At 49.8% G+C, this 24,773-nt stretch overlaps 3 protein-coding genes across 4 annotated transcripts in view; all 3 read left to right on the top strand.

The window, feature by feature from the left end:
• Positions 1-5,733, top strand: part of SLC12A4 (solute carrier family 12 member 4) — a 64,284-nt gene extending 58,551 nt beyond the window's left edge. For both annotated transcript variants that reach the window (XM_027847221.1, XM_027847229.1), the window contains 7 exons: positions 132-327; positions 899-1,068; positions 1,166-1,297; positions 1,394-1,501; positions 2,133-2,317; positions 3,955-4,088; positions 4,849-5,733. In XM_027847221.1, coding sequence (XP_027703022.1) covers positions 132-327; positions 899-1,068; positions 1,166-1,297; positions 1,394-1,501; positions 2,133-2,317; positions 3,955-4,088; positions 4,849-4,940 — 1,017 coding nt within the window. In that variant the 3' untranslated portion in view covers positions 4,941-5,733. The remainder of the gene's footprint in view (positions 1-131; positions 328-898; positions 1,069-1,165; positions 1,298-1,393; positions 1,502-2,132; positions 2,318-3,954; positions 4,089-4,848) is intronic.
• Positions 5,734-9,059: 3,326 nt separating this feature from the next.
• Positions 9,060-13,365, top strand: LCAT (lecithin-cholesterol acyltransferase). Its single transcript, XM_027847237.1, is given in 7 exon segments — positions 9,060-9,331; positions 9,923-10,079; positions 10,590-10,705; positions 10,946-11,041; positions 11,155-11,379; positions 12,268-12,788; positions 12,790-13,365. Coding segments are annotated over 7 exon segments (1,371 nt in total). The 5' UTR covers positions 9,060-9,174; the 3' UTR covers positions 12,889-13,365.
• Positions 13,366-17,895: 4,530 nt separating this feature from the next.
• PSMB10 (proteasome subunit beta 10) lies at positions 17,896-22,497 on the top strand. The gene is given in 9 exon segments (XM_027847738.1): positions 17,896-18,184; positions 18,186-18,214; positions 18,552-18,639; positions 18,792-18,889; positions 19,197-19,337; positions 19,522-19,637; positions 20,415-20,473; positions 22,001-22,152; positions 22,313-22,497. Coding segments are annotated over 9 exon segments (822 nt in total). The 5' UTR covers positions 17,896-18,157; the 3' UTR covers positions 22,425-22,497.
• The last annotated feature ends 2,276 nt before the right edge of the window (positions 22,498-24,773 follow it).

Here is a 24,773-nt window from a genome sequence, read left to right on the forward strand (position 1 = left end):
TGGGCTCTGGGGTGACCCCAAAGACCCTCTGAGGAGAGCTCGTGCATTGCTTTCAGTGTGGGGAACACTCGGGAAAACCCCGACGTGCTTTGGCTCATCCGACCCGTTTGACCATGGCTTCTTATTTTCAGACAATTAAGAACATGATTGAGATTGAGAAGGTGAAGGGCTTCTGCCAGGTGGTGGTAACAAGTAAAGTGAGAGAAGGCCTGGCCCACCTCATCCAGTCCTGTGGCCTGGGGGGCATGAAGCACAACTCGGTGGTGCTGGGATGGCCCTATGGCTGGAGGCAGAGTGAAGACCCCCGGGCCTGGAAAACCTTCATCGGTATGTCCCCCAGACGGGTCAGCCTTCATCACACGGGGGCTTTCCAAACTGACGCCTCCCGCCAGGCCCCTCTGTAGCTATTTAGCGACCCTGCACTCTTGGGAGTGGTGGGGACATATGGGTGGCTGATAAGACAAAATCCAATAGCTTGGGGTCTCCTTCAGGCTTGGTCTTAGGAATTGGAATCATAGGTAAGTTACCTGCATGATATAATTTGAGAGGCACCTGGCAAGCTTCGTGGCCAACATTATGTTCCTCCTCCCACTTCACTGATAGATATGCATTCCTTTGGATGTTGAAGAAGCCATGCTTTAAACTTTCATCTGTTAATACTTTGATTTGAATGAGCCTTAGGATTATAGGACAGGGATGAGTTACTAGGAGGAAGGAGAGGGCTACAAGAGAGGATGTAGGAGTACTAGAAAGACGCCTTGCCCTCTGGCGCTAGGCTTTCCCAGTGGCTTAAGAAACCACGTCTTGGGCAAAGCGTGGTTCTATCTATAGCTAACCAGGACTGGCTGCGAGGGGGCCCTGCCCCGAGTCACCTGGCATGCATATCTTTGTCTTGTAGACACTGTGCGTTGTACCACGGCCGCCCACCTGGCGCTGCTGGTGCCCAAGAATGTTTCCTTCTACCCCAGCAACCACGAGCGCTACAACGAGGGCAACATTGACGTCTGGTGGATCGTCCATGACGGCGGCATGCTCATGCTGCTCCCCTTCCTTCTGAAGCAGCACAAGGTGCCCGGCCCCCAGGGACAGAGGGAGGGAGGGGCTGGCGGGGGGCGAGTCTCCCCAGCTGCTGACCCACCTCCACCCTCTCTCGGCCCTCTGCTAGGTCTGGCGAAAGTGCCGCATGAGGATCTTCACCGTGGCCCAGATGGATGACAACAGCATCCAGATGAAGAAGGATCTGGCCACTTTCCTGTACCACTTGCGCATTGAAGCAGAGGTGGAAGTCGTGGAGATGGTAAGAGCCACACGCCTGCCTTGTGGCTGCCGCGGCCGCCACCACAGGCCCGCAGGGCAGCTGCCCACCCCTGCCTGCGCTCTGCTCTCCCCCCAGCACAACAGCGACATCTCTGCCTACACCTACGAGCGGACGCTGATGATGGAGCAGAGGTCGCAGATGCTCAGGCAGATGAGGCTGACCAAGACCGAGAGGGAAAGGGAGGTAGGAAACCTCAGGACGCAGTGTGGCTGACGGGGCGGGGCTTCCCCGCGGAGGGAGGGCATCGGCGTTGGCGACGGCGTCGGTGACGGTGACGGTGTCGGTGTCAGCGACGGTGGGCTGTTCTTTCTCCTGTCTCCCTGGATCTCCAGCTGCTTTGGAATGAGGCACCAGGGACCTCCACAGGAATCATTTGGGTCAACTGGAGGCCAGGCCAAGCCCAGCACTGACCCCTCAGCCTGCCTGACCCAGTGTTCAGCCTCCTCCAAGCTTTAGAGGCAGCATGGCATAGGAAAGACCTAGATAGATGTGTGCCTTCATCTCTGAGCCTCAGTGTTCTCTCCTGTAAATGGGGATAATATGAGGAAAGCGCTATGGTTACAGACCTGAAAGCACTGTAGAGACGGGACTTATTATCATGAGGGACCAACAGTTCTCCAGTCTGGGTCTGGCCTGCAGAACGCCCCCCCAGCCATCCCTCCCCGCAAGCTCCCTCCTTTAGATCGGAGATTTTCCTCACCAGACAGATGGTAGATAACTGTGCTAAGAGCTTGAGAGCCAGACCCTTTTCTCTGCTTCCTTATCCTGTCTCATCCCCACCCTTCCTGGGTACCGGATCTGTGCGCTCCCCCAGGCCCAGCTGGTCAAGGATCGGCACTCCATAATCCGGCTCGAGAGCCTATACTCAGATGAAGAGGATGAGGGGGAAGCCAGACCCGAGAAGGTCCAGATGACCTGGACCAGGGACAGGCACGAAGCCGAGAAGCGGAACCCGGGCAACACACTAGAAAACTTTCGCGAGCTGATCAGCATCAAACCGTGAGTGCCAGGCGCAGAGCCGTGAAGATGCAGGCCCCAACCCAAAGACCTCACTCATGCGCACGCGCACACACACATGCACGCACACACGCACATTCAGTTTGGCTTGTATATACAATACACACATCTGGCGCCCTGTGAGAATAGTTGCCTGCTACCGTAGCCTGGCCGTAGGGGCTGACGCTGTCACGGTCAGCCAGGAAGACGCTGCCTCCATCTTGCCAGTTTGCCCAAGGCAGATCCCAGGACCATTGATCGTGCCCAGGAGGCTGCACGTCGGATGGGGGGTGGGTTGTATATTGGGGATGGTCACGGAAGGTGTATGGAAAGGAATGTGGGAGGAGGGTGTGTGATGAATGCAGGTAGGGTCGGTGGTATAAGCACATTCATTCATTTCTTTATTTAAAGTGCTTGGTATATGTAAAACGCTGTGCTAGGCAAAGGAAAGACACAAAGTTTAAATTAGACACAGACTTATAGTCTGGCAAGGGGATTAGGACACAAACACAGATAGATAGACATGAACCGTAACATGTACATGGTTGGTGGATTAGAGAGGTGCAGACAGAATTCTGTGCAGTCTTGGAGGGAAGGTCATGACTAACAGTGCATCAAACAAGGTCCCATGGAAGAGGCGCTGGAGTCCTTGCGTGTCTAGGTATCATGTATGTGCAGGGGAAAGGAAGGGCTATGTAGAGACTGGAGGTCTCCTCCACTGGGGGAGCAGAGAGGAGGGTGTGGTGTGGTGTGTGAAAGTATGGAGGCCAGTGTGTGTGGGCAGAGGGGCAGTATGGGTCTACATCAGGGAAGCTGGAGAAGGCCGAGCTGAGGGCAGCCAGGGTGGTGAAGGGCCTTAAGGCCACGGGGCATAAAGGTGGGTTGAAGGAGCTAGAGGTATTTAGTCTGGAGAAAAGAGACGTAATGGGGACACAGTCCCTCTGTTCGGGTATTTAAAGGGCTGGAACGTGGGAAAGGAATTGGACGTGAATGCAAAATTGGGGGCCATGGGTGAAGCTGCAAAGAGGTAGATTGAGGCATGATGTTAAGAAGAGGTTCTGTGAAGGGGGAAAAGAAGGAAAGGAAGGAGGGAGGGAGGAAGAGAAGGGCAGGGAAAGAGAGGAGGGAGGGAGAGAGAGAAGGAAAAGAAGGGAAAGGAAAAAAAAGGAATGGAGGAGAGCAGAGGAAAGAAGGAGGAAGAAAGATAAGGAAGAAAGAGAAAGGAGAAAGAGAAAAGAAGAGGAAGAAGGAAAAGAGAAGGGAAGAAAGGGAGAGAGGAGAGAGGAAAGAAGAGGGAGGAAGAGAGAGAAGGAAGAAAGGAAGGGAGAAGAGAGAACAAAGAAGATGGCTACGCTCCTGTCAGCAAAGGCCAGGTGACCCCTTGCTGACCGTTGACATGGAGGGGATTCTTGTCAGGCGTGGCTCAGACCACATGGCCTGAGAGGTCTCTCCTTACTGGGAAAGCCTGTGCCTCAGTGTGGTTGGAGGGGTGGGGAGATGGATGGAGGTGAGAGGCCAGAAGCCAGAGTGCCGTTGTGGCCCTAGAAGATGCAGGCAAGGACCCCCTCTCCACTCTCCACTGGCTTGTGCTCGGTCCCCTGGCAGCTGTGCCCGACCCTGGCCCTCTGGCTCATTCACAGAGATCAGTCTAACGTCCGGAGGATGCACACGGCTGTCAAACTGAACGAGGTCATTGTCAATCGCTCCCATGATGCCCGGCTCGTCCTTTTGAACATGCCTGGTCCACCCAAAAACAGCGATGGCGATGAGAACTGTATCCTTTGGGCATGAGTTTGTTGAGGCTAGCCTGGGGTTTGGTAGGAGATGCGAGGGCTTTTGCAAGGTTCGGGTTGCTCGGGGCTAAGGTCAAAGCCTTGGCGCCAGCGGGGAGCCCGCACAGCCGCCCGGGGTAGGGCCCTGGCTCTGAGGATGCCGACCGCTCTCCCCTCTGGCTGGTGATGGAGCCTCATTCAGCAGAGCAGCTGCGAGGTAAAGCGGCAGGCTGATATACTGAGGGGAGTCATCCTGCGCCTTCCCCCAGCTTTTATCACCCCGTGCTCAGTGCCAGAGACTCACACTTATTATAAATCCCATCCATTACTCTAGATGCCCAGAGGTAGAGATTGCAAGCGTTACTGCTCCCATTTTCCAGATGAAGAAGCTGAGGCCCAGAGAGGTTAAGTGACTTGCCATGGGTCCCAAGGCATCAGAGCTGGGATACAAACGCAGGTCTCCTGATTAGAAGCCAGACACTTTTTCTGCTATGCCACCATCGTAACCCTCTAGAAGATCATCGTCTAGATAGAGAGACTGGTCATGTGTGCTGAAGTGTTAGCCGATATGATTATTGACATGATTAGCACCATAGAAGCAGTCCTGAGGGTAAGAACCACAGCGGGCTTCACGGGAGGGAAAGGTCGCTGCGGCCAAGCCCTGTCATGGCCCGTGGTGGTCGGGGAATCATTTGGTCCTGAGAGGATGAGAGGCAGGCCTGCGGATGGCCCGGTACTTACGTCCCTTGACTCCCTGCTCAGACATGGAGTTCCTGGAAGTGCTGACAGAAGGCCTGGAGCGGGTGCTGCTGGTGAGGGGTGGGGGCCGGGAGGTCATCACCATCTACTCCTGAGCGGGGGTCCACCGGATCCTCTCTGGCCAGCGACGGACACTCCAGTGCGAAATGGATAGCCACAGCTCCTGCTTCCCTTCCTGCCCCCGCTCCCCCACGCTGTCCCCTCCTGTGCCCCCGGGGGCCGAGGGTGAGAGCCGGGCATCCCCCAAGACCCCAGCCCCTCCCGCACTCCTCACCTCCCGTTTCACCTTCTGCCCACAGCGGCCGACTTTGAAGCTTAACGCCTGGTAGACGAGGGCTCGGTGCAGTGTGTTAGTGCGGGAGGGGCTGCGGGGAAGGCCGTTCCCAGAACTGTTCTTGGAAGCTTTGCTTTGAGATCTGGGGTTAGGCCTGGAAGGCTGTTCCCCAGGCCCCTTACCCTGTCCCCCCTTCTTCCTGACTCTCTAGACCCGCGAGGCAGTGAGGAGGGTGTTGTGGAGGCAATTTCAGAGACGGCAATCAATGAAGCTAAGAGAGATGAGGATTATGTTTGCAGGTGGCCGTGGCCCGCTGGGGACCGCGCCCTATTTATTTGTGTATTTATTGGTCGAGAAGGTGGCAAGGGTGCAAGAGAACAGAAAGGCAGATGCTTAGGGGGAGGGGGAGGCTACTCCCCTGACGGCGGGCACATCCCTGCCCCGAGGAAGCCACCAGGCTGTGAGGGCGCAGACACACCCGCTCTGAGCTCACCAGCCGGCCTTGGGGAGTCGGCCTGGCCCGGGAAACAGAAGTGGACGGAGCAGAAGGTCCCCCTGAGTTTTGAGTTGTTACTTGTTTGTTTTCCCAATAAAACGTTGTTTACTGACTTCTACTCCCACTTTCCGGGCCTGGTTTTGTTTCCTTCTTTGGCTGAGGGAGGGAGGGAGCGAGCGAGCGTCCAGTTTCAAAAACAGCTGTGAGGTCATGGGGAGCTGGCTCTGCCCCAGCCTGGCCTCCCTCGCTGTCCTTGTCCTTTGTTGATGCCTGGCTTGGTTCTGGCTCCTTCCCTGGGACCCAGTCCAGTTGTCCGGTGGGCGGGGAGATTCCGCTTCCCGTGCTTCAACAACCCCTTCCCGTTTGGGGAGTCTCCCCTGGTTTCCAGCTCTAGAGACTGAGAGCTTTAAACAAAGCTAAAAACAGCCGCCTTTAGGGATGCTGGGATTTGAATCCAGATCCTGAATTCTGTCCACTATGCCCTGCAAACGCTCTTTTTTTTAAAATTTGGAGGCAGTCGGGGTGAAGTGACTTACCCAGGATCACACAGCTAGTACACATCTGAGGTCTGATTTGAACTTAGGTCCTCCTGACGCCGGGGCTGGGGCTGTACCCACTGTGCCACCTAGCGGCCCCTCTGCAGACTCTGCACCCCTCCCCCCCATACTCTCCAAGGCACCAGACACAATTCTTGCCTTCGCTAAAAGGTGAAAGGATCACTTGGCAAATGGCTGAACCACTTATGGTACACGAATGGAACGCAGTGTTCTCGAACTGTTTGAAACAATTAATGTGAAGGTTTCAGAGGAACGTGGGAAGGCCGCTAATAACCAATGCAGAGCAAAGGAAGTGGAACCCAGGACACAATATATACAGTGGCTACAACAACAGCAGCAACGATAATAATTGCTAGTATTTATATGGCGTTGAAAGGGTTGCAAAGCACTTCACAAATATTTTCTCATTTGATCCTCACAGTAACCCTGCTGTTAATTATCCTTATTTTAAGGAAGAGAAACTAAAGTAGACTTGTCCAGACTCACACAGCTGCTAAGTGTCTGAGTTGGGATTTGAACTTGGGTCTTCCTGACCCCAGATCCAGTGTTCTGTCCACTTTGCCAGAAAAAAGTGAAACGTGATGGTGTGTAACTATAATGACCAAGCTTGGTTCTGGGGAAGAGTTGAAGAATCACACTGCCATCTTTGCAGAGATGAGAAACTACAGGTATATAATGTTGCAAATGCTTGCTTTTTTTTTAATTAATATTGTCATTTTTATTACGTTGTCATGGCCTAGCCATGAACACTGAATAGTCCTCCAGTTATTTGTTTTTTTTATTTTAATAGTAAATAGTATTTTATTTTTTCCAATTACATGTAAGGATAATTTCAAACATTTATTTTTTGTAAGATTTTGAGTTCCAAATTTTTCTCCCTCTCTCCCCTCCCCCCTCCACAAGATGGCAAGCAGGCTGATACAGGTTATACATGTTGCATATGCTTTCAAACATAGTTGGTTTTAAACACACCTCCCATCTTTGCAGAGGTGGGGAGCTGCAGGTATATAATGTTGCATACACTTTCAAACAAAGTTGGTTTTTAAACATACCTTCCATCTTTGCAGAGGCTGGTAACTACAGATATATAATGTATACACTTAAGATGCCATTAGTTTTAAACACATCTATCTTTGCAGAGGTGGGGAACTCTGGGTATATAAAGTTACATCTGCTTTCATATTGAACTGCTTCTTTGTTGCAAAGGATGGCTCACTGGGTAGAGGGAAGAGAAATACTCAGAAATGAAAGTGATGTGAAAACAAAAGATATAAGGACTGGACCTGAGATTTCATTGTAAAAGATGCCAATAAAAATAAGATTAAAAATAAATGCAGGGGCGGCTAGGTGGCGCCATGGTGCACAGAGCCTAGAGTCAGGAGGACCTGAGTTCGAATGTGGCCTCAGACACCTGCTAGCTCCGTGACCCTGGGCAAGTCACTTCACCCTAATTGCCTCCCCCAAAAAGCCCCAAAAAACAAAACACAAAACACCCCAAATGCAAAGTGCTTTTTAAAAAGGATAGAAAAAAAGGTAAAACACTCCAGTTAATCAAGAAGCATTTAGTGAGTGCTACTATGTGCTCAGAACTCTTTTGGGCCCTTGAGGAAATTTTTTTTTTAAAGAGAAAGCCAGGACTTGAATTAGATTCCTAAGGATCGTAAGATCTTGGACTGAAAATAATACTGGCTCACATTTCTACAGTGATCTAAGATTTGGAAAGCACGCGGTGTACATGATCTCATTTGACTCAACAAACCTGGGGATGTGGGTGCTGTTATTCCCATTTTACACAGATGAAGAAACTGAGGCCCACTGAGCTTAAGTGTCTTGCCCAGGGCAAGTATTCAAGGTAGGATTCAGCCTCTGCTCTTCCAGGCCCTTGTTCCAGCACTGTTACTACAATGCCATGCCACCCAACTTGGAGTCAGAAAGACTGAGATCAAATCTGACCTCAGACATTAGCAGTGCGACCCTGGGCAAGTCACTTAACCCTGTTTGCCTCAGTTTCCTCATGAGTCAAATGAGCTGGAGAAGAAAATGGCAAACCACTCTGGTATCTGTCGAGGAAAACCCCAAATGGGGTCAGGAAGAGTCAGACAGGGCTGAAAGTGACTGAACAGCAACAAAAACCTCCCAAGGTTGTTGTGAAGATCAAGTAAGATAATAATTGTAAAGCACTTAGTGCAGGGACTGGCACTATATAAATGTTAGCTATTATTATTATTACCATCATTATTATTACTATTAGCATCATCATTGTCACCACTATTCTCTTCGGGGATCTGAGAACGTTAGCCCAATCTCATTTTTCAGAGGAAGAAGCTGAGGTCCTGAGGGATTGTAACCTGCCCAAATGTTACTCGGCTGGTAAGTGGCTGAGATGGGATTGAACCCAGGTTCCCCTTGAAAGGCAGCCCGGAGAGCAGGGATGAGGGCAGCAATTCATCCTACCCCATTAGTAATAACAGCTAGCATTCGGATTGGGTTTTTTTTCCCCTTTGTTTTCTCCTTTGATCCTCACAACAGCCCATGTTACAAGATGAGGATGCCGAGGTCGAGTGGTCAAGGGATTTGCCCGGAGTTAGAAGTGAAATTTGAACTCGAGTCTTCCTAACTCTGAATCCAGCATTCTACTGGCCTTCTTTGTGCCAGTAGGCACAAATTACAAGGGCAGAGTCCCGGTTGGCTACCCTGGTTCACTGGCTTCAGTGTCCTGAGTTCCTAGGGAAGGTCCCAAGGTCAGTGCCCTGGCCAGTTTTCCCACATTTTCCCAGCCTCCCCTAGCCAGGAGATTCCCTCCCCCTAGCTCCCTCCCTCCTCATTTCCCCAGGCCCCTCCCACTGCCCCCAGAGCACCAAGTCCCAAGCCCTCCCACCCCCAACGCTCAGGTTCCCCGGGCTCCTCCAGCCGCTGCCCTCCTCCGGTCCCTCCCCCTGCCACCCACACTTCCCCGATAAGGGGCCGAGCATTGGCCTGTGTTTGCTCCAGGCACGGCAAGCATGGGGCTCCTGGGACGACTGGACTGCCGCTACTCCTTCCTGGGCTTCCTCCTCCTGTTCCCCTCGGCTACCTCCTTCTGGCTCCTCAACGTCCTCTTTCCCCCAAGCGCCACCCCCAAGGCTGCCCTCAACAACCACACGAGACCCGTAGTGCTTGGTAAGGCTGCCCCCGGCCCCACCCCTCCCACCTGGGCCACTGAGGGTGAGGGCCTGGGGGAGGAGGGGGCGGGGAGCTGGGTGAGGGGTTCTGCCTATCGGTAGAATCGGGGCTCCAGGAGTGCAAAGCAGCGTCTCCTCCTCCAGCCTCAGCTACTAACCTAACGGCCCAGCTTGACGGGAAGGATGTCCCCTGGGTCTTAGAAATCCAGCCCATCCCTAGCTGTGGGCTGGGACAAAGGGAGGGAGTCCTGGCTGGTGGGGTGACCTGGGTCTCCTCTTCCCTCCCCCAAACCCCACCGATCCACACCTCACCTCGTAATGTCTGCTGGCCTCTTGTGCAGGGCCCTGCCCAGACTGTTTGCTCCATCCTGGACTTTGGCTGAGGCCCTGGAGGGAAGAAAAGGGATGTTTGTGTTTGTCTAGCTCTGTCCTAAGTGGGGGGTCAGGGACCATGCCCCCCTTTCCCCCCAGCTTCCTGGTGTGAGCCCAGGGTTTGGAATTACAACCTCCTCCCACAAGGGACAAGGGGAAGGGGGAGAGCAAGTGAGGAATGTGTGATGCGTGAGAGTGAGAGCCCCCGTGCCCACAGTGCCTGGCTGCTTGGGGAACCAACTGGAAGCCAAGCTGGACAAGCCAAATGTGGTCAACTGGCTGTGCTACCGGAAGACAGATGACTTCTTCACCATCTGGTTTGACCTCAACATGTTCCTGCCCCTCGGGGTTGACTGTTGGATTGACAACACTAGGTGGGCCCTGAGACCCACGCTCAGCCCCCTCCCAAAACCAAAGAGATCCCCAACCACCCCCAAGGCCCTGGTCCAGATCCCTCCACATACTCAAATACACTTTAAGCTTGGCAAACTTTTGACGTCCATTGGTTCATTTGATCCAATGAGACAGGCTGTAAAGGATTATTACCCTCACTGTAGCGATGAAGAAACTGGCCCAGAGAGAAGTGACCCCCAAGTAGGAGTCACACTCAGGACTTTCTCCAGGCTATGTTGAACAACTGGCCGTGGATGCCAGGACATCCGTGCATCCTATACAACAACCTGGGTCACAGAAGCTCAGTGTTGAGAGACCCCAGAGACAGGGCAGCTCAGCCTGTGTTTGATTCTAGGTGTAGTCGTCCACACCTACATCTGCTTCCTGCTGTCTGCACACAGTCATGCCAACATACACACAAACACGCATGCATACACACACACACACATACCCCACTCTCTGGAGGCTGAACCTCCTTCTTGACTCTGCAGGGTGGTCTACAACAGGACCACAGGACAAATGTCCAATGCCCCAGGTGTGCAGATTCGGGTCCCGGGCTTTGGCAAAACCTTCTCCGTGGAGTATCTGGACCCCAACAAGCTGGCAGGTAGGCAGGTATAAAGCTGGGGACCCAGGCTGATTCCATGAAAGCCTGGAAGCAACCCCATAATGCTCGACACCGAAGTCCCGGCCTCACTGGAGGGAAAGAGTCCCACAAGACCCACGCTCTGGAGGGTTGGGTCGGATGGAGGAGGTAGAGCACCACCCTGAGGGCTCTGCCCTTGGGGCCCTGCATACCCCTATAACTGTAAGTAACCCTTTATCCTGTATCTCCACCCCAATGAAGGCTACATGCACACACTAGTCCAAAATCTTGTCAACAATGGCTACGTGCGGGATGAGACGGTCAGGGCTGCACCTTACGATTGGAGACTGGACCCCAGTGAGTAGGGGTGGGGGTGTGGAGGGAAGGCACTGGGCATGGATGGATTTGAGGAGGGATGGGAACCCAGGGCACGGGGTCCGGTCTGGTGTCCCACACCTCTCTGGCCCCAGCTCAGCAGGAAGAATATTTTAAGAAGCTGGAAGGGCTAGTGGAGGAGATGTACACCGCCTACGGGAAGCCCATTTTCCTCATTGGACACAGCCTGGGCAACCTTCATCTGCTCTACTTCCTTCTGCGGCAGCCTCAGGCCTGGAAGGACCGATTCATTGACGGCTTTATTGCGCTGGGGGCCCCTTGGGCTGGCTCCATCAAACCTATGAAGGTCCTAGCTTCCGGTAAGGACGACACCGGGAAAAACAGAAATGCATAAATGCATACATGTAAAAATCCTCAGAGACACCTACGGACACACAGACAGATCCCCTCAGACACAGCGCCGACCCCGCTTACAAACACACACTCTCAAAAACACAGAACCAGCCCCCAACCACATGTCCCTCCATACAGGTCATACATATATACTGATTCCCATGGACGCACAGAAACACATCCTGATCTATGTACATATGTACATATACCAGATATAATCCACCTAGGAGTGGATATAGATTTTCTGGCCTCCCTTCATATCTGTGACACCATTTGAGATTTTGCCTCCTGAATCCCTCCCAGGGCTCGTGGCAGAGATGGGGTAATGGGAGGATACAGTGGGAAAAAGAAGGGACAGGTGTGAGTCTGACAGTGAGGGAAAATAGGAATGTCAGAGTCCCAGGGCTCTGGTTCTGAGTCAGGCCAAGTTGAGGATCTGGGTCAGTACCTAATGTCAGATTCCAGGTCTGTACCTGAGTCTGAGGTGTACTAGGGGCCAGGTCGTCAGTAACATTTTATAAGTACCTACCATATGACAAATATGTGGTAAGCAGTGAAGATACAAAGAAAGCGTAAAAGACAGAGTGTGAATCAGTTTGAGGTCTACGCTTAAGCCTGAGCAAGGCTGTGACCATTTGGTGGTTTAGGGCTAAGGTAAGGGTTTGAAGCTGGAATGTGAACGGGGATCCGTGGATTTGTGGGTGGGGTCTGGAGCATATTTAGGATCAGAATCTGGTTTTAATCAAGACATGGATTGGGTTTGGGGGTAGTGAGTGATGGTGCTAGGTTTGGGGTCATTGGCAAGTCTGGCACTGAATTCTGGGGTGGGCCCTCACTCTGTCCCCTGCACACAGGTGACAACCAGGGCATCCCGGTCATGTCAAACATCAAACTGCGAGAGGAACAGCGGAGGACCACTGCCTCCCCGTGGATGTTCCCTTCCCGCCTCGCTTGGCCCGACGACCATGTCTTCTTCTCCACACCTAACATTAATTACACCTTTCAGAACTTTCAGCGCTTTTTTGCCGACCTGCACTTTGAAGATGGCTGGTACATGTGGCTACAAACACGTGACCTGCTGGCGGGGCTGCCCGCACCAGGCGTGGAGGTCTATTGCCTCTACGGTGTGGGGCTGCCGACACCCCACACCTACATCTACGACGAGGGTTTCCCTTACAATGACCCTGTGTCTGTTCTGTATGAAGACGGTGATGATACTGTGGCCACCCGCAGCATGGAGCTCTGCTCTCGCTGGCGTGACCAGCAGCCCCAGCCGGTCCACGTGTTTCCAGTCCCCGGCCTGCAACATCTCAACATGGTCTTCAACAACCAGACACTGGACTACATCAACTCCATCTTGTTGGGAACCTATCGGACAAAGGCCACCAAGGACTCCCACTCAGACCCTGCCCCCTCCAAGGACTCCCACTTGGCTTCGACTCCCAGAAACAGAAAAGGTCACAGACCACACGTGAGGGGCCAGTAGTCTACTCCAGGTGGCCAAAAGGGCCGACGGCACCACATCCGTTTAAAACTTGGCTCTGCTCCTGACTTTGGGCCCCTCCTGCTACAGCTCTGCCTGGGATCGAGGAGACATCAGACACCATGTATAAAAACCTCTTCTTTGAAGCCTGACTCTGGAGTGACTAGGGAGGAAGGAGGGTCTGATTCTCTGGAAATGGGAGGAGAACAATAATAAACATTGATTAAGCATGTACTGTGTGCAGAGCACTGTGATAGGCGATGGGGGATGAAGGAGAGATAGAAAGTTTAGATAGGAAAGGATCCCTGTGGTTTTTATAGTCATAGAGGGAGAAAAGACACAGACATACCCATAGAACATAATATTACACGATAAGTACATTTACATATGTAAAACTGAGTGATATCTGGCTTCCAGCCCCACCACATGATTAGAACTGCATGCTATAAAGGTTGGCTGTAATGTTCAATTTCTAGATCTGGTGAGTTTTTTTTTCTTAGCCCTCATCCCTCTTGAATTTTCTGCAGCCTTCTACACTGAAGACCTCCATCCTTGAGATTCTGAACCACCAATTTCATAAGAACAAATCTCCTCTACAACCTCAATATGTGGGCCCTCATTCCCATCCTCACTCTCAACTATTAAAATCCAAACAATGACCAAGTGAGGCTTGAGCTGGGACCTATTGTTGGCCAGTCAGTGAGAGCCAGAGTGATTCGGGTTTAAGGCATGGTCACATGACTCCATTTGAATTCCAATGGGCTTTATCAAAGCCTCGTTTTCTAGTGCTGTATTTCAAGAAATAATAAATGAAACTACACGGGGCAAAAGAGTTAATTGTCCCAGTTTTGGTCTTCCTCTCACCTAATTGGTGAGGGCAATTAGGGTTAAGTGACTTGCGCAGAGTCACACAGTTAGTGAGTGTTATGTGTCTGAGGCTGGATTTGAATTCAGGTCCTCCTGACTCCAGGGCTGGTGCTCTACCACTGCGCCATCTAGCTGCCCCGATTTTTTTTTTTAAGTAGGTAAAAGAGGCTATTTTTTTGCCTCATTTCTTACCTAGCCTTAATCACTGAATGGGTGTTGCCTCAGACAAACTGAGACCTGGGAAAGACTTTAATTTAAAAAGGCCAAGCCCTCCCACTGCATCTAGGGTCATCTCCAGTTGTCCTGATCTATATCTAGCCATTGGACCCAGATGGCTCCGGAGGAGAGGGTGAGGCTGGTGATTTTGCACAGCCCTCCCTCACATCAATCCAATGCACTTGCGTGTCATGACATCACTTTCCTGATATCATGGTCCTCTTCAAGAATGAAGGACGAACAACAACATTCCCACCCACTTCCTACCTTCCCAATGTCTGACTCCAGATCTACTCGCCCCTTCCACCATGCCCTCTATGGAATTTTTGTCCATGATTCACAAACTTCCTTTCATTTTGAACTTTTTCTTTTGCCATTTTCTAGCTCTCCCTAAGACCTGGCTCCTTCTGGATGACCACCTTTCCAGTACTGGCTTCATTTTCTCTCTTACCCCCAGACTCACTAGTCATGGTAAGGAATCAGAATATTCCTTGCTCCTGATTGCCACTTCCAGATCCTCTCTTTATCACTATCACTCAAGGAACCTCTTCATTTTTTAGGTTTGTGCAATCAAAATGTGTTACCCAATCAAGATTCTGGTAGCCACTATCTATCAACCCCCAAGACATTCTCCCTCCTTTCTAAATGAGTTCAGTACCTGGCTCATGGCCTCCCTCTCCACCCCTGCCTTATTTCTAGGACATTTCATCACACATTTTTAAAATTCAATTTTATCTTATTTTCAGTTCTGAATTCTCTCTCTCTCCCCTTTCCCATGCCCTCATCTATTGAGAAGGCAAGAAAAATAAAATCCATTACAAATAGATACAATCATGCAAAACTAATTCTTGCATTAACTATGTCCAAGATTTAAAAAAGGAAGGAAAAGAACATATGTTTCCATCTGCACTCAGAGTCCGTCAGTTCTCAGTCTGGAAGTGGATAGAATGTTTAATCATGAGACCTTTGGAATTATGGTTGATCAGAGTTACCAAGCCTTTCACAGTTGATTATCTTTACATTATTGCTGTTACTGTGTAAATTGTTCTCCTGGTTCTGCTCATTTCATTTTTAAAAATAATTATACTTTTTTTGGACAATATATAATACCTATTCTTATTTTAAAAAATAGGAAGCATAAATGGAGCGTTTTCTTTTTCGTTTTTTTTATTAATTTATTTTTAATTTTCAACATTCACTTCCATAAGCTTTTGAGTTTTAAATTTTCTCCCCCTCCCCCCTCCCCAAGACAGCATGCAATCTGATATAGGCTCTACATATACATTCTTATTAAATACATTTTCACATTAGTCATGTTGTAAAGAAGAATTAGAATGAATGGGAGAACCACAAGAAAGAAGAAACAAAAAAAAGAGAAAGCAAATAGTATGCTTCAATCTACATTCAGACTAAAGAGAGTTTTTTCAAAATGATAAGAAGTATCAGTCTAAAATGAAGAGCAAGCATTATCTGTAATAGGGATAATCTAGAAATCTTCCCAATAGGATTAGGGGTAAGGTAAGGATGTCCCCTATTATTCAATATTGTATTAGAAATGCTAGCTATAGAGGCAGCTAGGTGATGCCTCTATAGATATAGATAGAGCACTGGCCTGGAGTCAGGAAGACCTGAGTTCAAATCTGGCCTCAGACAGTTGACACTTATTAGCTGTGTAACCCTGGGCAAGTCACTTAACCCCAACTGCTTAGAAAAAAAAAAAAAACAAAAACAAAATGAAACAAAATGAAAGGCTAGCTATAACAAAAAAAAGAAAAAAGAAAGAAATTGAAGGAATAAAAATAGGCAATGAGGAAACAAAACTATAACTCTTTGCAGATGATATGATGCTATATTTAGAAAATTCTAGAGAATCTACTAAGAAACTAGTTGAAACAATGAACAACTTTAGCAAAGTTGAAGGATATAAAATAAACCCATGTAAATCTTTACCATGTCTATGTATTATCAACAAAATCCAGAAGAGACAGAAAAAACAATTCCATTTAAAATAACTACAGATATTGTAAAATACTTGAGAGTCTACCTGCCAAGACAATGTTCTAAATAAACACAATTACAAAATACTTTTACCCAAATAAAGACAAATATAAACAATTGGAGAAATATTCATTGCTCATGAGAGGGCTGAGCCAATATAATAAAAATGACAATTCTACCTAAATTAATTTACTTATTCGGTACCATGCCAATTGAACTACCAAAGAATTGTTGTATAGAGCTAGAAAAAACAATAACTAAATTCATGAGGAAGAACAAAAGGTAAAAAAAATACGAAGGACTGCCTAGCAGTACCAGATTTCAAACTATATTACAGAGTGGTGATCATGTTGGGGGTGTGGGCAGTTTTCTTCACAGGCCTGAAGCTCTAGGGGCTCCCATTAGCCATTTAAGAGATCTCACCTTCTCTGGAAACCAACTCTCTCTTCTGAGCTTCCCTGCCAAGCCCCATGTCTCCCTAATAATGTATGCCGTGCCACAGTGTCGTTCTTCAGGAAACCACATGAGCTTACTTTGGGTGGGGATGTCACAAAGGTAACGGTTCTTTTAAAATAGAATAAGCACAGGTCGTCTGATTTATCAGTTAAGAAGTTGTTGGTAACTTTGGAGAGAGAGGTTTCCATTAAGTGGTGCCACAGGAAGCCAGATAGCAAAGGGTAAAGTAAGGTAGTAAAGGCAACAAGTATAAACAATTTTTTCCTAGGAGTTAGCTGAGCCAGGTGGATGAGAGATAGGCTAACGGTTTGAGGGGATAACAAGGCTAATTAAAGGTTTTTCTCAGGCTAGTGGAGGTCTGGGAAGGTTCATAGTGGTGGGGGGAAAGCCAGTAATAAAGAGAGAGTGAAGATGAGAGTGAGAGAAAAGGACAAAGGGAGAGAGGAGGAGAGGAGGGGAGAAAGACAGAGATGGGAGTTGAGAAGAGGGAGAGAGGGAGGGATGGGGAGAGGGGTTGGTCACTTTTCCTTAGAGATTTTTTTTTTTTCTCTCAAGTGGTTTGATGACACAGAACATTCTTCCCACCAGAGACAGCCAGGTGTCACAGTGGAAGGGCATTGGACTTGGCTTCAGGAAGACCTAAGTTCAAATGTTCCCTCAGATACTAGCTGTATGACCCTGGGCAAGTCATTTAACTTTTGCCTACCTCAGTTTCCTCCCCTGTAAAATAGGGATAACAGCATCCATCTCCCCTTGCAAACCTTAAAGTGCTATATATATATGTATATATATATGTATATAAATATATTTGTTTATACAAGTTATATATTTGTTTATACAAGTTATTATGATTATTACCAGCATGGATCTGGATGAAGTATCTGGGTTTGAACAATCTGAAACTAACTGATCTCCCAGTGATGTGTGTCCTGAGTGGGATGTGGCCAGCTAGTCACTAACTATGCTTTCTGTCCCCATGGGAATGTATACTGTTTCCATCCTAACTCCTGGATGCAACTTTATTGCACTGAAGACCAACATCTATGCTTGATTGTGAAGAGGGCAAGAAAGCGGAAGGGTATGGCACATTTGAACAGAATAAGGATCTTAGAATGTCTGAGGTGGAAGTGACCTCAGAGGTCAATTTCAACTCCCTCATTTTCAGATAAGGAAACTGTGTCAAAGAGAGGCAAAATTACTTAACCCTAAGTCCACCCTGTGGTTATTAGCATGAGTGATGAGGGGCAGAGCTACCCTCCCAGGGTCACCAATCCCAGGAGGGTGCCTCTCCCACGCCACCCCACCCCTGCAAAGCCCTCCGTACCGGCAGCAGAAGTAAATAGGAAGCAAGGAGCTCCTGCGTTTGATGCTTCTGCACTCGGGATGGGGGCCCTAAGCCGGGATGGGATGTGAGGGAAGGGATAGGGTGGGGAGGGGAGGACGCTCCAGAAAAGAGCTCCGGCAGCCTGTCTGTTCCCCACCTTCGTCCACCCCTCACCAACACCCCAGCCACTCCTCTTTCGGCAGCCAAGGTGAAAGTGAAAGCTGGAGTTACAAGAAAAGGAAGTGTCCAAATTAGTTGTGCACAGTCCCCTCACTGTGCTGCAGGAGCTTCGACCCCAGCACCTCCTTCTTGCCCCTTCCTGACCTCCCCAACCTTTCCAGCCTCCTCTTGGTCACCCCTGCCGAGCCTGGAGCAGCCTCACCTCCACCCAGCTCAAACCATGCTGCACTCAGCCCGGGATCCCCAGGGGGGGCTTCTCCTTCGAAAACTGCCAGAGGTAAGAGGACGCCAGGCTGAGACTGGGGGCCTGGTCCAGGACCAGGGAGGGAGGGAATCGTCTTGTCCCTGATACCCCTCTCTGAAGATTTTGGGTACGTTGCTTTGAATTTCTGGGAATGGAAAAGAAAAGTGAAACTGGCTAGGTGGGGGAAGGGATGGGGGAATTCTTGAGGGGGTGATGCCATTCTTAGATAGCAGGTCCTGGAAGGGGAGGGAGGAAAAACTAAAAAGAATCCTAAACTGGATAGAAAGGTGTATGTTCAAGGAACTGGGAAGACCCCTCTAGTGTGGTTCATGGCTCCAGAGGGCCTTCTCTTCGTTTTCTCACACCCCAGAAATGCATTTCTAGAGTCTTCCTTAAAGGGACTCCGTGTGCCCCGTGCCCGAAAAACTGGTACCACCATCGTTGGCCTTGTGTTTGAGGTGAGAGGGAATGGGAGACAGGACAGGAATGAGAGGGACAGATCAGCTTGGGGGGGGGGGGGGGAGGGGAATTCATTTTTTGGAGGGGGGAGTGTAGAGATGGTGCTAGTAGGGTATTGAGTGCTGGAACTAAGCCCTGACCTCTCTTCTAGGACGGAGTCATCCTTGGGTCAGACACCCGTTCCACCAATGATTCAGTTGTGGCCGACAAGAACTGTGAAAAAATCCACTTCATCGCTCCCAACATCTAGTGAGTCACCTTTCCTATCTCACCTCCCTGCCCAACGTCTCCCCTATTCATCCTCAGACTTCAGTACATAGGAATTAGAGTTGGAGGGGGCCATCAAAAGTCATCTAAGCCAACTCTCTTATCTTACAAATGAGGAAACTGAGTCTACAGGGGATGAAATGAGCTGTTGGCAGAGCTGAGATTCAAAAAACAAGCCTTCTAGCTCCAAACTCAATGTTCTTTCCATAATGAGTATTAGCTGGCCAGGCTTCACCCCTAGACCAAGCTTGACCCTTTTCCCTTTCTCTAATGCCTACTCTCCCCTCAGCTGCTGTGGGGCAGGGGTGGCAGCGGATGCAGACATGACCACACAAATTATGGCGTCCAACATGGAGCTACATGCTTTGTCCACCGGCCGGAAACCACGGGTGGCCACTGTCTCACGAATGCTTCGCCAAATGCTCTTCCGGTGCCGTGGGAGCTGGGGAGGGGAACGTTAAGAAGAGATTTGGGAGATCTGGGAAGGAGGCAGAGTTACTTTTTGGGATGAGAACTGGAAGATAAATGGGGTGGGAGACAAGAGCTGGAGGGAAATGGAACTGGTTTGGGGAACCTGGGTGTGGGGAGGAGAAATGATGGATTTCTCCCTACAGCTACCAGGGCCATATTGGGGCCTCCCTGATTGTAGGGGGAGTGGATATCACAGGCCCCCATCTCTACAGTGTGCATCCCCACGGCTCCTACAGCCATCTGCTTTTCACTGCCATGGGTGAGTCCCTGGTCCCTAATCAGACAGACCTCCCCCCACCCCCACACTCCTAGAATCACAGAATCTCAGAAAACAGGCTATCTAGTTCATACCCTGATTTTACAATGAGAAAACTGAGGTTCAGAGAGCTTGGGTAATTGGCCCAGTCACATAGAAAGTAAATAGAAGAGTCGGGATTCAAATCCAGGGCCTCCAACTTCAAATCTAACACTCTTTCCACTTTGCTTCCTTAAACAGGATGCTAATAATTGTTAGAAAGGGTTTCTTTATATTCATTCTAAATCTGCTCCAGTGTAACTTCCATGGCAGCTGGGTGGTACAACGAATAGACAATTATTTGGCTTGGAGTCAGGAAGAACTGAGTTCGAATCCTTGTCTTGTTAGCTGTGTGACCCCAGGCAAGTTCCTTGCCCAGCCTTACTCAGCCTTGGTTTCCTCATCTATAAAATGGGTTTATTAATAGCACCCTATTTCACAGGGTTAATGTGAGGACCCAAGTGAGATAATATGTACTTTGTAAACTTTAAAGTGCTATATAAATACTATCATTCTTAGAGACCTCTGAGAAATGCCCCTAAGGATGTTTACGCAACTCCACCCCCCCACCCCGCCCCCCCAAAAATAGCCCTCCCAGTCCTATGTGTATGTGGCAGCAGACCAGGACAGGAAGTGTGTCTTGAGGGATTATGGAAAGGACCCCTCAAGGGAGAAAGCTGAGGGAGGTTGCCTAAAATCTAACACCACTCATCACTACTATCCTCCCTCACCTTCCAAAAGGCTCTGGACAAGGACCGGCCATTTCTGTACTAGAGGATCGCTTCAAACCAAATATGACGGTGACAGCTCCCTTCCCCCATCCTGCCCCTGGCCCACCATCCTCGTCCTCCTCCCTCTCTTCAGCTCTCCCTGTCTTCTCATTCCTCTCTATCTGCAGCTGCACTGAAATCAGCTTCCTTTACTGTGAGGAACAGCTCTGTGCTATTTGCACTAGGGGTGGAGAATGTTTTTCTTATTGCAAACCCATCAAAGAAAAGTCCCTGGGTCTAAGAACCTGAGGGATGTGAGAAAAAGCTGGGATGCGCTAAGCTCAGGCCCCGTCCACCACCTCCCTGGCTCTGTAAATGAGCTGAGAGGTAGACGCATCCCTGGCCAGGAAATGAGAACGCATTAGGGGGCTGAATTGTGGGAAAGCACAAGAAGGCTCTGAAATGGGAAGAGAAGGCAGCCTGCTCCTAAGATAGAAGGCTTCTAAAATACTTCGCAAATCTGAAGGTGCTTATGTGTGTTCCCCATTAGATGGAAGGGAGTGGGCAAACTGGAGATGAACTATGAGGATTTTGGGGGGGGGGGGGGTCCATGGGATCTGCGTGGTCCCAGGGGCAGAGACAGGTTCAACGGGTGCTCCTAAGGCCATCTGGCAATGAGAATTCAGAACAGGTGAAGAAACCCAGCTTCATTCAAGGATAGACAGAGCCCCCAACACCAGACAAAGCCGAATGAAGAACAGGTACCGGGGCTCTGAGATTCTGCTCCCAAGCTGGGGTTGGCTCCCTTGGGATCCAGCTCCTGGGCCCTGCAGGCTCATTCCTTCAGGGCCTTTTTGTTCTAGTTTGGTCAGACCTCAATTTCCTAGTGAAAGAACTCTAGGTTTTTGTTTTTTTTTAAATTCTGGTGAAAGGTTTTATCTCAAAAGTGCATTGAGATTGGCAAAGTTCTTTCCTCAGAACAACCCTATGAGAGAGGCAGCCACATTAAATAAAAGCAGTTTGTCCACTCTTGGGGTAGGCTGGGCTGGGGAGATCACAGTGCCTCAAGAGGCTAGGCTTGGTGGGGGGAAGAGAGATAGAGAACTAGCTGCCTCAACTTCCTGAAGAGAACATGGGAATGAGACCTAGGGAGAAAGACCAGAGGAGGAGAGTGGGAGATGCAAGGGGGGATGGATGGGTGGATGGGGGGGGGGGACTGGGATGGCTAGAATGGCTGATCCCTTTTCTCACTCCTTCTCTGTACCCCTCACTGCCACCACGCAAGGCCGCCACACCCCTAACTCTTTTCTGCTCTATTCAGACCCTCTTCACATCCCCCATCCCCTTCATCTCCCTCTGTTCCCTCACTATCCCCCTTTGCCATCTTCCCCTCTGTCTCCCTCATCTCTCTGTCCATTCAGTGCCTTCCTTCATCTCTGTCCCTTCACCCTTCCCTACCTTCTGTTCCCTTATCACCTCTACTCACCTTCTTCCTTCTTGTTTCTATGTCCCCTCAATCCCTTCGTTTCCCTTTATTTCTACACTCACTGAGCCGCTAACTCTCCTTCACCTTGATTCTCCTTTCCCACCTCTGGCCATCCCCTCGCCGTCCCTCAGCTGGAGGAAGGGCAGCAGCTGGTGGTGGAGGCAGTGACTGCCGGAATCCTGGATGACCTGGGCTCAGGAAGCAACGTGGATGTGTGTGTGATCACCCAAGCTGGTGTCAAGATCCAAAGGGCAGTGAGCACTCCAGCTGTTGTCTCTAAGAGGTGAGGAGCCAGGACAGCGTGGCAGGGGAACAGCGTGTGGTGATGGGACAACACCAGGAAAGGAGAGGTTAAGGATGGGCTGGAGGGATGGGGAGAAGCATAATGGGGAGAGCAAGAAGGACATGACCATAAATGGACCGCCCCAACCCCTACTTCTCAGGCAGGGCAAGTATGGTTACCCAGAGGGTACTACAGCAGTGATGAAAGAAACCGTGACACCTCTGGCACTGGAGATGATTGAGGAGACTGTGCAGACAATGGAGGTGGAGTGAGTGAACCCTAGTGGTCACAGGGTCCCCCACAAGGCATGGAAAACTTCCAGGACAATAAAAGTCTTTGAAATGAGCTCTGAGTCTGGGAGTTTCTGGACCCGGCACCCCCTCAGAGAGATGACCTGGCACACATGGGTGTTTAATACATAATTGTTGATTGATGGATTGCCCAGGGTGTCCAGGGTGGCAGGAAATAGCCCTAGGAGTAGCTAAAGCCTAGGACCTGCTCCCCAAGTTTCCTCCAACAAACCCTATGTCCCAGGGTGGGCATTCCAAGGCTGCCAGCACCACAAGGAGCCTTCCAAGCTCCACTGCTCCCTCTCACCAGGACTTCCTTTCTTAGTCCGACTCAGATAAATGCTGGGGTTTTCAGAAGATGCTTTACTGAGTAATCATTGAGAAACAGAGCAAACAGAAAGTTGTAGGGCTGAAGAGAATATGGAGCACAAGAGCCTTCTGAGGGTACCTCTGGCCCTGCTCCTATTCCTCCCCCAGGGTGGGGGGCAGTCTGAGGAGCCCTCCTGTCCTGGTCACTCTAAATCTGGACTACTGAGTCAAGTCCTGGGTACCACAGTTTAGGAAGTTCACCAACAGCCAGGATGGGGAGGGGATGGAATACACATGCCATGTGAGGGTTGGCTTAAGGAACTGGGGACGGCTAGCCTGGAGAAGGGTTGGGCTGGAGGTGGCCATCCTCAGGTGCTTCAGCTACTGTCAGGTGCTCTGAAAGAAGGCTTGGTCTTGTTATGGCCCCAGAGGGAGAACTAGAAGCAAGGGGTAAAAACTAGAATGGCAGATCTGGGTTTAAAACAAGAAAAAAAAAAAACCCAATTATCAGAGCTGCCTAAAAGTGGAATGAAAGTGTGTGGTCTAGAGGAGACAGAAACCATTTCAAAGTCAGGAAGACCCAGGCCCGAGTCCTGCTGCTGACATAGCATTGGTAGAGGGGCTCTCCTTACCTGGAGCTCTCTGGACCAGTAAACCTCAGCCCCAAAATGGAATAATCTGCCCTGAGTCATTCGGAGTTCCCATCAGGGGAGGTCCTCAAGTAAGGGTTGTGCGGCCACTTGACAGGGATGTTATTTATAAAAGCATCTTTGCAACAGCCTGCCTACATTCTAGCATCGCCTCCACCTCCCGCCCACAGGAATCTTGGGCTCTGCCCCTGGAACCACCTCGGGCTCTGAAAGGTGAGCTTTCACCGTCTTGCCCAGAACCAGGCCTGGAGGCCTTGGGCTTGTAGAGAACCTCCCTTCCAGGTCCCCTTTCTATGTTGAACTCCCCCGATTAGAACAGAAGCTTTTTGAGGGCAGGGACTGTCAGGCTTACCTGTGTTTGTACTCCCAGAGCTTAGCATAGTACCTGGTGCATAGTAAGTAAGCAACAATTGATCTAGGGCACCTAGGTGGTATAGTAGAGTTTAGGACCTGGAGTCAGGAAGACTCATCTTCCTGAGTTCCAATCTGGCCTCAGACACTTCCTAGCGGTATGATCCTGGGCTAGTCGCTTAACCCTGTTTGCCTCAGTTTCCTCATCTGTAAAATGAGCTGGAGACGGAAATGGCAAACCGCTCCAGTATCTTTGCCAAGAAAACCCCAAATGGGGTCATGACATGACATGACACATTTTCAGTCAGACATGACTGAAAAAGGACTGAACGACAACAACAGATCATCTATCTTTTTATCCATCCATCTTTCTCTTCCTCCATCCATCTCTTTCTCTCTCCTTCCATCTGTCTGGGATTCATCTCAGATGGCAGCGGGATTAGTTGACCTTTAAGCTCCTTTAAGCTGACCTTCCAATTCAGATTCAATGACTTCATGTTTGACCACACAGATTCCTCCCCAGAATACAGGCCGCTCTGAAGATGCTTTCATACCCCTGCATATGCCTTTCTATGACTAACGTTGATTCTACTTTTTTTCCTGCATATCTCTTTTCTATGACTAATGCTGATAGGCATTCTACTTTTTTCCCCTGACCCAACTCATAATCCTGGGCAGTTACCTAGAGGCTTAAATGAAGTCTAACTTTGCCTCTCATGTTTCTCCCCATGTAGTCCTGGCCTTGCTGCCATCTATGTCCTATGGTGGAAAGAGCACTGGATCTGGAGTCCAAAGACCCGAGGTTTCATTTCAGCTTTGCTACTTTTGTGAGAGGCAATATTGTGCGGTGAATAGAGAGTTGACTTTGAATCAAGAAAGACCTGAGTCTAAAGCCCATCTCTGACATATCCTGGTTATCAGTCAGTTAAGAGGCATTATTAGGAGGTTTACTATGTACCAGGCACTAAGCTAAGTGCTGAGGATGCACGGAAAGGCAAAAACATGGTCCCTGCCCTCAAGG

The sequence above is a fragment of the Vombatus ursinus genome, unplaced genomic scaffold (assembly GCF_900497805.2).
Source record: "Vombatus ursinus unplaced genomic scaffold, bare-nosed wombat genome assembly UNPS02005286.1, whole genome shotgun sequence".
NCBI lineage: Eukaryota > Metazoa > Chordata > Mammalia > Diprotodontia > Vombatidae > Vombatus > Vombatus ursinus.